This window comes from Anser brachyrhynchus, assembly GCF_964034855.1.
Source record: "Anser brachyrhynchus genome assembly, chromosome: 2".
In the NCBI taxonomy this organism is placed as follows: Eukaryota; Metazoa; Chordata; class Aves; order Anseriformes; family Anatidae; genus Anser; species Anser brachyrhynchus.
In genome coordinates, this window is record NC_137695.1 from 149780676 (window position 1) to 149791391 (window position 10716).

General features: G+C 49.8%; 1 protein-coding gene across 1 annotated transcript; it reads left to right on the plus strand.

Annotated features, from left to right (window-relative positions):
* Window positions 1–2225: 2225 nt before the first annotated feature.
* RNF139 (ring finger protein 139) lies at window positions 2226–10370 on the plus strand. Its single transcript, XM_080580812.1, has 2 exons — window positions 2226–2622; window positions 8322–10370. The coding sequence occupies exons 1-2, from the start codon at window positions 2442–2444 to the stop codon at window positions 10124–10126; spliced, it is 1986 nt and encodes a 661-aa protein (XP_080436938.1). The 5' UTR covers window positions 2226–2441; the 3' UTR covers window positions 10127–10370.
* Window positions 10371–10716: the final 346 nt, after the last annotated feature.

Consider the following 10716-nt stretch of genomic DNA (forward strand, 5'->3'; position numbering starts at 1 on the left):
TAAAAAGAAGTTGAGACTTAACCCTAGAAATAATATGACAAATTTTCCTGAATTTGTATATGCAGCTGAAGAGAATTCAGTAGTTATGGCTGTGTCACAACGTTGAATTTGGTGTATTATTCCATATTTGAAAGTTTCAGCAGTGCAAACTGCAAAATTACAAGTATCCAGTAGGTGTCTTCTTCATACATACCACGTGTACCATAATCAAGTTTATATATATATATATATATACATATAATTTAACTAAGATTAACAGTAGGAGTCTTAAACACTGGAAGAAGTTTTCTGAAACATATGTGTAAAAATTGACGAATTTGACCTGATACACTTTGGTAACACTATGATTTCTGGAACTGTCACGTACAAATAATTTACACATATCCATGATAGTACTTGCATGCCTAAATAACACCCGTAAAATATGACTGTAAACGTACATATTTAAACCTGAAAATCCATTTAATGGATTCCATTTAATTGATATGTCCTTAAAGCAATGTATAGATGTGCTATAACATTGCCTCTGATCCTGTATTGCAAAAACAGATTTAAGATCTTGACTTATGAGGACATTAAATGAAATTGGAAGGGCCTCAAGAAGGCATGGAACTCTGTTTCCATAAACGGTGTTTTAAGCTGTTGATTTCTTGAAATTCCACCTCATATAAAGAAATATTTTTGTATGAATTATTGAGAATTATCAAGTACACAGATCTGTTTGATTTACATTGTTTTTCATTACAAATGAAATACTTTTATTTATAGTTAGCCGCTCAGTAGCAGTTCGTTTAGCAGCTGGGGAGTAAAGTTACTCAGGAAAGTCTGAATCACTTTGATCCGGCCATCTGCAAATGTGAGTAAAATAAACAATTTTCACATTTTAAACCCTAACCTCTAACTATTATTTGGCACGAGGGCGGTTACTGGGTCAGAGTTATGCCTTCCACCATGTGATTAAAAAATGCACTTTGCCCATGTACACGGGTTTTGTAACGCAATCCTTTAGCAATCTGGCAACTTTTCTGGTTTTGCTAGTGCAGGGCATGGCTTAGGAAAGTTCATATGCAACTCTCTTGGGCCCGGTCCAACATCCTTTGAAAATAATAGAAAGGGCTTAAGCCGTGAGCTGGGCAGGCGTGTGGCAGGGCCGAGCTGTGACAGGTGAAGCCAGAGGCAGGCGTTTGCAGATGTCACCGCGTGGCAGATGCCAAAAGGCACGGAGGGTGACCTCAGCGGGGCCTGCGAACTGCTTTTAATTGGCACGGGCGGTGCGCTGGAAAATGCCCCTGTTTCGGGTGGACTAACGTTGATTACATATTTGCATTTTTTGTTTGTTTCTCCACGCCAAGGCAGCTTGACATTTCCACGAGTCAGGTAGTCCGAACGCGTGGGGCACCTGTGAAGATGTGAGAGGAAGGAAACGTGATTTCACAGGAAAACCCTTTTAATTTTTCCTCTTTTCCGTATGATCTAGACCTACGGTCACGCATCCAGGAAGGCAGGTCTTTCGCATCACACATGAAAAAAAAAAAAAAAGACAAACCAACAACAGGAAATTCTGCCTAACCCGTCCCTAATTAAAAGATCATCGCCCCGCCACGCTGCGTGACTCACTGAGAAGCCAGGAAGCGCTTACGGTGGCGAAGGCGGCCCGGGGGTGCCAGGGCAGGCCCGGGGTGGCAGTGGGGACCTGGGGGCCGTGATGGGACCCCCGGGGCCGTGATGGGAGCCCCGGGGCCGTGATGGGAGCCCCGGGGCCGTGATGGGACCCCCGGGGCCATACTGGGACCCCCATCCCTCAGGGGTGTTGTGGGACAAGCCAGGCCTGCGTATAATAAAAATATAATATGAAATAAACGCTTTTATATGTATTTGTCACGGCGTAGTGCTTTCAGGCTTTAAGGAACACATCCTTACTCACGTCTGATGTGAGCCCACGCGGCTCTTTTTATTATTTTATCGATTTTTAACAAACTGTCAGCGCAGCGAGAGGGGAAGGCGAAGCCTCCGGGGGCCCGGCAGCCCACACCCGGCGTTACCTCAGGGGCAGGGGCAGGGGCAGGGGCTGGGCTCCCCCCATGGCCGCAGGGGAGCAGCGAGGGGCGGCGGGGGCCGCTCCCTCAGCGGGCCGGGGGCCGGGGGCCGGCAGCGGCGCCCGAGGCGGAGGCGGCGGCGGCGGCGGCGGGGGCGGAGCGGCGCCCTGTGACGGCCCCGCGGCCCCTCCCCGAGGCCCGGCCGGGGCCGGTAACGCTGAGGGAGCGCAGAGGGAACATGGATGCGGCGGCGGCGCGGCGGGGGGCCGGGCCAGGCCGGGCGGCGGCGGCGGCGGCGGCAGCGTGGTGGTAGCGACCCCGCCGGCCTCGTTCCCTCGCAGCCTTCCCTCCGCTTTTTTTTTTAATTTAAATTTTTTTTTTTTTTTTTGGAGGGGAGTGGGGGATATGGCGGCCCCGGGCCCTCCGCAGCTCGCTTGGCTGCGGCTGGGCCCGCGGCTGCGTGCCGGGCTGGAGGTCGCGCTGCGGGTGCCCAGCTTGTTCCTCATCGACGCCATCTTCAACTCGGCCCCGCTGCCGGGGGGCTCCGTGTGCGCCGCGCTCCTGGCCGTGCTGCTGCGGCTGCTGGGTGAGACGGACACCTCCCCTGCCTCCAGGGGCTGCCCCCCGCACCCCGCCGCCCTGTCGCCGGGCCGGGCAACGAGGGGGACGGAGGGGACCCGGGGGGGGGACGCCCCCAGCCCCCGCTGCCTCCCTCCACCCGCCGGGCCCCGGCCTCCCCCCCCCCCCCCCGGCTGCCGCCGGCCTTGTTTACAGCCGCACGCTGCCGCCCTGCCTGCCACCCCTGTCCCTTTTGTCGCCTCTCCCCTGCCCCCTGTCCCCGTCTGGCTGGCTCCTTGCTGCGGCCCCGGGCTCTCGCCCCTCCTGAGGCGTTGCTGCGGGGGAATCGCCTCCTTCCCCTTCCCTCCCGCGGGCCGGAGCGCCTCCCTGGTGTCCTCCGGGATCTGCCTTCCTTCTGCTGTGTCCCCAAGGATGTATTTTCCTCCCTGCCCCTCCTGCTGTCCTCCAGGATCTGCCGTCCTCCCTTGCCCCTCCTGGTGGCTTCCAGCCCTGCCTCCACCCCGCTCCCCTGTCTGCTGGTGGGTGTCCCCAGCTGGCGGGCACTGAGGGGCTCCCTGCGCTTCTTCCTCCTCCTCCTCCTCCTCCTTCCCCAGAGCGAGCCGACCCCTAGGAGCCTCCCAAACCCGCAAATGCTGTTAGGGGGGTGCTGGGGGTGTTTGGGGTGCTGCGGTGGGGTACGAGGAGGCGTCGTGGGGCCGCTGCCGGGTGGCGGTCGGCGTGGTCTGGAGGTTTCGGCAGCCCGCGGGGAGGGCCTGGGGATTCTGACAGCGCGCCTCGGCAGCGGCCTGCCCGCCTGAAATACCCCGCTCAATCCCGCGTTTTAGGAACCACGGTTCAGAAGTACCTGCTACCCGGTTCCCAAACAACAACAAAAAGTGCTCGAGAGGTCTCGTGAAACTTCGGATAGTTTACTATTAAGTTATTTCTTTTCTGAGATGAAGGTTAAGTCGCTGTTACACCTATGCGATACTGTTTTCAGTATGGCGTGTAATGCTAAGGGAGGTTCTCTGTGTGCCCTGCGTGAGGTTGGCGCTTCGTTCTGCCCACGGCTGTATGGGTGACACCGAATTACGTTGGAGCTGGGAATCCTGTGACAGGAAGGAGACTCCGAAGTACAGCTGGAGGTTTTGCAGGCCTGCTACGTGTTGACTTTGTGTGGTTTTGATGTTTGTGTTAGGGAAAAAAAAATATGACCAAGGACACGGGTGGTACACCTGTTAGGGGAGGAAACTCGGGAGAGGTTAAAAGGAAAGATAAACAGCGAGAAGTGTTGTGGTGACAGTACTGCACCAGTTGAAGAGAGGAGGGCAAAAGGGGTCATCCGTTGCAGGACAGCAGGTAAGAGGAGAGCAAAGGGAATGAGAAACACAAAGCAGGTGCTGTGATCGGGCTGCTTCCCTGCAGCACCTGGGGAAGCTGCTGTGGCCAGCGGCAAGTCCTGGGACGTCCTGCCCTGCCTTGCTGCTGGTCCTGAGGGCTTTGGGACGGGCAGGAGGGGTTCTCCTTCCCTATTGCCCATCTTCTGGACCTTTTGTTCCGCCCTTCTGTAACTGCTAAGAGTGCTTCTCGTTGAGAAAAGGTTCCTTTTTAAGGGAAAATGGCACTGCTGCGCCTCACCAAAACAACTTGAGGAGCCCTTCACTGTATGATCGAGATGCTGTAGGAAGTGCCTTGAACTTAATCCAATGTAAATGAGGATGGTGGATATGTTGTCGGATGATCTCTCTTAAGAGTGTGGTAATGGGATTGAATTATGAAGGAGCTCTTCAGGACTGTGTTTATATCATCGCTTTTCTGGAAGGGTTTTGGGGAAGGAGTGGGTGATCCCTCCCCTGACTGCTGTGCGAGAGCTTTGGGAACAGTTTATGTAAGAGACTGATCTTGTACTTTGAGACAAGTGGTCTGTGGTTCTTGGCTTTCCAAAAATTAAAAATGTAACCACTTAAAGACGATGTTAAAGACCTTCCATGTTGTTCAGGCAATGGAGCGCTTACACATCTATTTTTTTTAATCTTCCTCTGAATTTAAGGATTACAGGGTTGGGGTTTTGTTGTTAGGGTAAGCTGAAATATTTGTCTTGGGTCCTTCTGTATTTAAATACAGGGGAAGTCGCCCCTTTTAGTTACTATTTGCTGGCATTGGAAGACTGATCTAAGCTTTTCTCGTAGCACAGTACTGCTTAGGATAGGGTGAATGCACAACTCCCCCTCTGGGTGCAAAGACTTCACCTCTGGAGAGATTTGGTAGTTTTCAGGAGTGCTGTGAACAGCTCGGAAATAACTCCGGGAGTACAGTTTACTTCACGAAGGCTAAGTGGAGTTCCGAATGGTTTTAAAAGCGTTTCGCTGCAGGAATCCTCCGCTCGGTTCCTCCACCGCTTACTGTCCGTACCCGTGCCGTGGGTTACACGCGCTGTGGGGCCGGGTTCTGAAGCCTTGGTGCAGCTTGTCTCTGTTCACCTCGCTCTGTCTCCAGCCCGATGTTCGTACGCGTTTCCGTTACAGGAGCCCGAAAAGGATTCCTTCAGAAAGCAGTCTGTCCCCAGGGAGGGCACGGGTTTCAGGGAGGGTTACAATAATACTGGAGTCCGTAGAGAGATGCGGGCTGTAGAGAGATGGCTGGGGCTAAGGGAAAAACAATTTGGCAGTCCCGCGTGATTAAAGTACTGACGTGCACGGGTAATTGAGCCCTGCGTCTGGCTGGAAGTGGCGTTTGAGGTAGCGTGCTGCTGCAAAGGTATTGACAAACTGCAGGAGCGCGAGGAGAAAATAGAGAGGGATTCGTGGTAGTGCAAGAAATGATTTTAAAAGTAAATGCCGTGCTTGGAGGCCGTACTAGACAGGTAGCTGGTGGCGGGGTGGCATGGCTAGGGGCAGTACTGGTGCTCGGAAGTAAAGCAGCAGCACCTGGGGGAGCACGAGGCAGACCTTACCGAGGAGGAACAGCAGCACTTAGGCACGGGAGAGGGGCAGCAGGACGTCTTGGCACCGGGACGCACTGTGCCCTGTAAGCAGGGAGCACCGTGCTCACCTCCCCTGCTAGCGCTGGAGGTCCCTGTGGGGTTGGCTCTCCTGCATGTGGCGACAGGGAAATGTTTTTTTTTTGCCAGGCCCTCTTCAGAGGAACCCGTGGGTGTAGCTTTTCCCTCTCCTGACTCACTGCAGCAGTGTTTCAGGGATGTGCCTGGCGTGTGGAAGGTCAGTGTTTTTAAGGGGACCTGTGGTATCTAAGTACCGCAAGGAAGAAAAATGGATTTAATTAATGGGCATGATTCAGAGAAACCTTGTTAGGTTCAGAGAAGCCTTGTTAGTATGAAAGTCCCCTTGGCTTCAGGGATCAGAATTCGACACCTGACAACGTTGTTAGAGTTGTTTGAGTCTTTTCTGTGGCTCAAAGAAAGGATACGAACTTGTCAGCACTGTCGGCTTTCCCGTAGGCGTTTATTATCGAATGCACGGAAAGGCAATGAAATTTTCAAGCTGATTTCACAGAAATGTTGTGTGCAATGAGTTTCAGCTTTTCCTGGGAGAACTGAGCACGAGGCGTTTCCTGCACACTGACCAAGTTTCTCCTCCATCACCTTCCCAAGGTTAATGATTAGTTAAGGCGCATGTTTTTACATAAGCCAGTGCTGCTCGCAAGGAGTACTGTTAAGCTGCATTAGTAACTTTTTTGGGCGGGATAGTCTACCTTTTGGTGTCGTTTCATATTCACATTCTCCCTTTTTATTCAGTCGCTCATCTTTTTTTGGACAAGAGCAGCTGGCAGCACCACTGGCGGAACCAAGTACTGCTTCTTAGCAATATTTCTTATTCCCGTGATCGAAATACCAAGGCTTAGCATATTTCTTTGTTTAAAGAGTTGATTCTGGAGGATTTGAAACAATCCAAAATACCTTTTTCAGAAGAGGCTGATCCTATCCTTCAGTAAAAAGCTACTGAAATCCCAAGTAATGCTCTTTATAACAGGGATGGAAAGCGGCTTCTGATGAAATACAAGCTGTGGAGAGCAAAAGTGGAGTTTGGAGAGGAGAGCAGTTACAGACAGGCGGCTGGTGAGGCACCTGAAACAGGCGGTGTGCTTCCTGAAGAAAAATGTGTTCAAGGATGTACTGCAGGAGGGCTACGGGAAGGCCCCTGCCTGTGGCTGGCGTGTTGGTGGAGGTCATGAGTTGTGCTACAGGAGGAGCGGGCTGCAAGGGCATAAATGCGGTACGAAGGTACTGCAGACACCGTGATACGGTTTCTCATAGGAGGATACAGGCTCCCTGTCACGGGCACGATGTGCTCGCGGTTGGTATGAGGGAAGGGTTAGCAAACAGGAATTTCAAGATCCGAATCTGATCTGTAATAAATAAGACACAAGTTCGCAGTGGTACCGCCGAAGAAACCATGGGCACAGTTTGGAACTGCCTACAGAAATGTGGTGCACTGGGAGGTCTTTTCCATGAAACTTGTGTTTCGGGATACCTTATCAGAAATGAAAACAAGTGGAGGAGAATTGGAAGAGTGCCCCCCTGCCCAGGAAGCTGCAGCAATTTTCCAGTGTTTTAACAACTGTGGTTTAAAAAAAATAAATAAATCTAAAAGGCCATGGGGTTCAATTAAAATATTTTAACAGCCTTATGCCCTCTGTACTGCCACAGTGGCTTTATATCAGTAAGCTAAACCTAAGAAAAGCTGCCTGCTACCCCAGCAGTGAGGTCTGTTGAACTTCAGATCACCTGAAGCAAACTTGCTTTCCTTTCCCCAGTCTTCAGTGTTGTGCATCGTGACAGTTTCACCGCACGCTCAAATTGCTGTCACTGATAGCAAACAGTCATAAAGTTATTAAATAGGAAGCCTTAAAATCCATGCAGTTACACAGCAAAACAACAAAAAAAGCCTCCATGCATTAGAACACAAGTAGTAATAATGTACGTTAGAAAGGTACGTTCCAACTTCATTAGTAACTTTCTGTAGAGTTAGTTAATGCTGTGAGCTGCGTGCAGTTTTTCTTAACATCAACTCCAAAAAAAAAAAAAATTACTGTTCATTTCGATTATAGGCGGAGGGATGGGGGACTTGACAAAAGCTTGGCTTTTCAGAGCACCTCATTTTGTGGGGCTGACTTCCAAGCCGTGGCAGCGATGTCCGAAAGCCGCTAACCTCTCGGTGGCCCGCCTCCCTCTTTCCCTGGCAGCGTCCTGCCGTCCTCGGGGAGAGTTGGGCTGAGCGGTTTTGCAGAGCATCGTCAGCACTTAGACTGGCGCGGGCATCTGTGGCTGAGCGCCTTGTTCAGGTGAAGTGGGGGGGACGTAATACGGGGATAAATGAGTCAAGATCACTGAATTTACATACAAAGCTGGTGCCGTAGCTGGTAACTGTCTGCTTTTAGAGCTTAGCTGCCCTTAGATTTCAAGGCTGATTGGGAAGGATCTTTGAGGACTTGGAAGCTGTCCCTGCTCGGTCTGAAGCTGCAGACAGACCTAGTAATAGAGGTGACGTAAGCCTCCAGTGGTTTGCGTCGCGGCCGCAGTGCGCAGACGTATTAAGTGCAGATGAAGTGGTTCTCTTGTACCGCTCTGACAGTAGCACCACGGGTAGTGTGAAGTCATGGGCGCCTACATGGAAAGCAGTAATGGAAGTAGACATTTCTCTGAAGCTAATAGGTGAAATCTGTCATTCACTTTCTGCTGAAAACTAAACGATTTCCATCTGGTTTCAGGTGTCTTTGTATCCAGTGTTGTTCTGGTGTTACAACAGCGAGCACTTTTCAAGTTCTACATGATCGCCTCGGCGTTTCTGCTGGCTGCAACTTCAGTGTTGGTGAATTACTACGCTTCTTTGCACATAAACTTCTACAGTGCCTACTACACAGCAGCTTTCGGAATTCAGTTCTTCCCTCACAAAGGACCCTCGCTATGGATGGCGCTTTCCATCCTCCAGCTGACCTTTGGAATCGGATACGTTACGTTGCTGAACGTGCAGTCCATATACTCTCAGCTCATCATCCTGGACATACTGATTCCTGTAATCGGCTTGGTTGTGGAACTACCTTTGAGCGTCCGACAGATGCTGGTTTTTATTTCAGGCCTCGTGCTGACACTGAACACCACGGCCATTCTAGTTACAAAAATTAAATGGTTCTATTACTCTGTGCGGTATGTTTACCTGCTGGTGAGGCACATGTACCGCATTTATGGATTACAGCTACTGATGGAGGATACGTGGAAGAGGATTCGCTTCCCGGCTGTACTGCGGGTCTTCTGGCTGACGAGACTTACGGCACAGGCTGTGGTGCTGACGTACGTTGTAAAGATGGCCGAAACCAACACAGAAGACAAATTCTTGATATCGTGGGATAATTGCTGGGAACTGATTTGCAGCCTGATAATTAGTGGGTGTGATTCTACCTTAACTGTGTTAGGCATGAGTGCCGTCATCTCCTCCATAGCGCATTATTTGGGACTCGGCATCTTGGCCTTCATCGGGTCAACCGATGAAGATGACAAAAGGCTTGGTTTTGTAGCACCTGTTTTGTTTTTCATTTTGGCCCTGCAGACTGGCTTGAGCGGCCTGAAACCAGAGGAGAGACTGGTTCGCTTGAGTCGAAACATGTGCCTTTTGCTGACCGCAGTCCTGCATTTCATCCACGGAATGACAGACCCCGTGCTGATGTCTCTCAGTGCCTCCCACGTGTCGTCGTTCCGCAGACACTTCCCCGTGCTGTTTGTTTCAGCTTGCCTTTTCGTCCTGCCAGTTCTGCTCAGCTACGTCCTCTGGCACCACTATGCACTGAACACGTGGCTTTTCGCGGTTACGGCGTTCTGCGTAGAGCTTTGCCTAAAAGTAATCGTTTCTATCACTGTTTATATATTGTTTATGATTGATGGCTACTATAATGTGCTGTGGGAGAAACTTGATGATTATGTCTATTATGTTCGTTCAACGGGCAATATTATTGAGTTTATATTTGGAGTGATGATGTTTGGGAACGGAGCTTACACGATGATCTTTGAGTCGGGAAGTAAGATCCGCGCTTGCATGATGTGTCTGCACGCGTACTTCAACATCTACTTACAAGCAAAGAACGGCTGGAAGACTTTTATAAACCGCAGGACTGCTGTTAAGAAAATCAACTCCCTTCCAGAGGTAAAAGGGAGCCGGCTACGTGAGATAGACGACGTATGTGCAATCTGCTACCACGAGTTCACCACCTCTGCTCGCATTACTCCCTGCAACCATTACTTTCACGCACTTTGTCTGCGGAAGTGGCTGTACATTCAGGACACGTGCCCAATGTGCCATCAGAAGGTGTATATTGAGGATAAGGAAAACGCCAATGTCTCTAACAACAGTGGATTTGTGGCACCCAATGAAGGTCCTGTAGAAGCTGCGGAAGAAGCTGCTGATGCTGAAAATGAATTAAATGAAGATAATGACAGTTCAGAGAGTGACGATGATGACGACGATGACTGTGTGGAACAGCACTTGAATGAGACTCTTAATGCTAACTCTAACTCTGGGTGATTGAGAAGTCCTTTCCTAAGCTGTGAGGTATTTGTTTAAATTGACTTCAACAGATTAAAAGTATCACTTTGTAGTTGTTATACCTAAGCACAACAGCAGTATCTTGATGTTGAGTCTGTGAATGGTGGTTGTTTACTGTGGTGTGTGCTACTGTAAATATACCTCTAACTTGCTGGTCTCTTTCATGACCACCTTAAATTATGTACATTATTGTACATGGAATAAAATGTTTTCATGTTTTTAAGATGGTTGGAAAAACACTCTTTAATTGATGTAGTGAGAATGCTGTGCCAAAGACTGTATACCAGTAATCCCTGATCAATGAGTTCTGGATGTAAAGGAAAAATAGTGGCGAAAGCAGACTGTTCGACAGCTCAAATCAGAAATGAAAAGCCTGAACCAAAGTAGCTTTACTTACAAATTCAGTATTAGCAGAGCTTTATTGCTTAAAAACTAGTGAGTTGTATTTAAAAAATAAAAATAAAAAAATAGGCTGGTAGACTTAATGCTACAGCATTTGTGTATGCGGAACAAAAACATGAAACTGTTAAGCTTTGGGGTAAAGTAGTAAAGCATGCACTTGATTTGTT

What these genes read in the sequence shown, in the direction of transcription:
- RNF139 (XM_080580812.1), top strand. Translation starts at nt 2,442, where the DNA reads ATGGCGGCCCCGGGCCCTCCGCAGCTCGCTTGGCTGCGGCTGGGCCCG. An exon ending in CGTGCTGCTGCGGCTGCTGG is followed by an intron (nt 2,623 to 8,321) that starts GTGAGACGGACA and finishes ATCTGGTTTCAG; the next exon opens with GTGTCTTTGTATCCAGTGTT.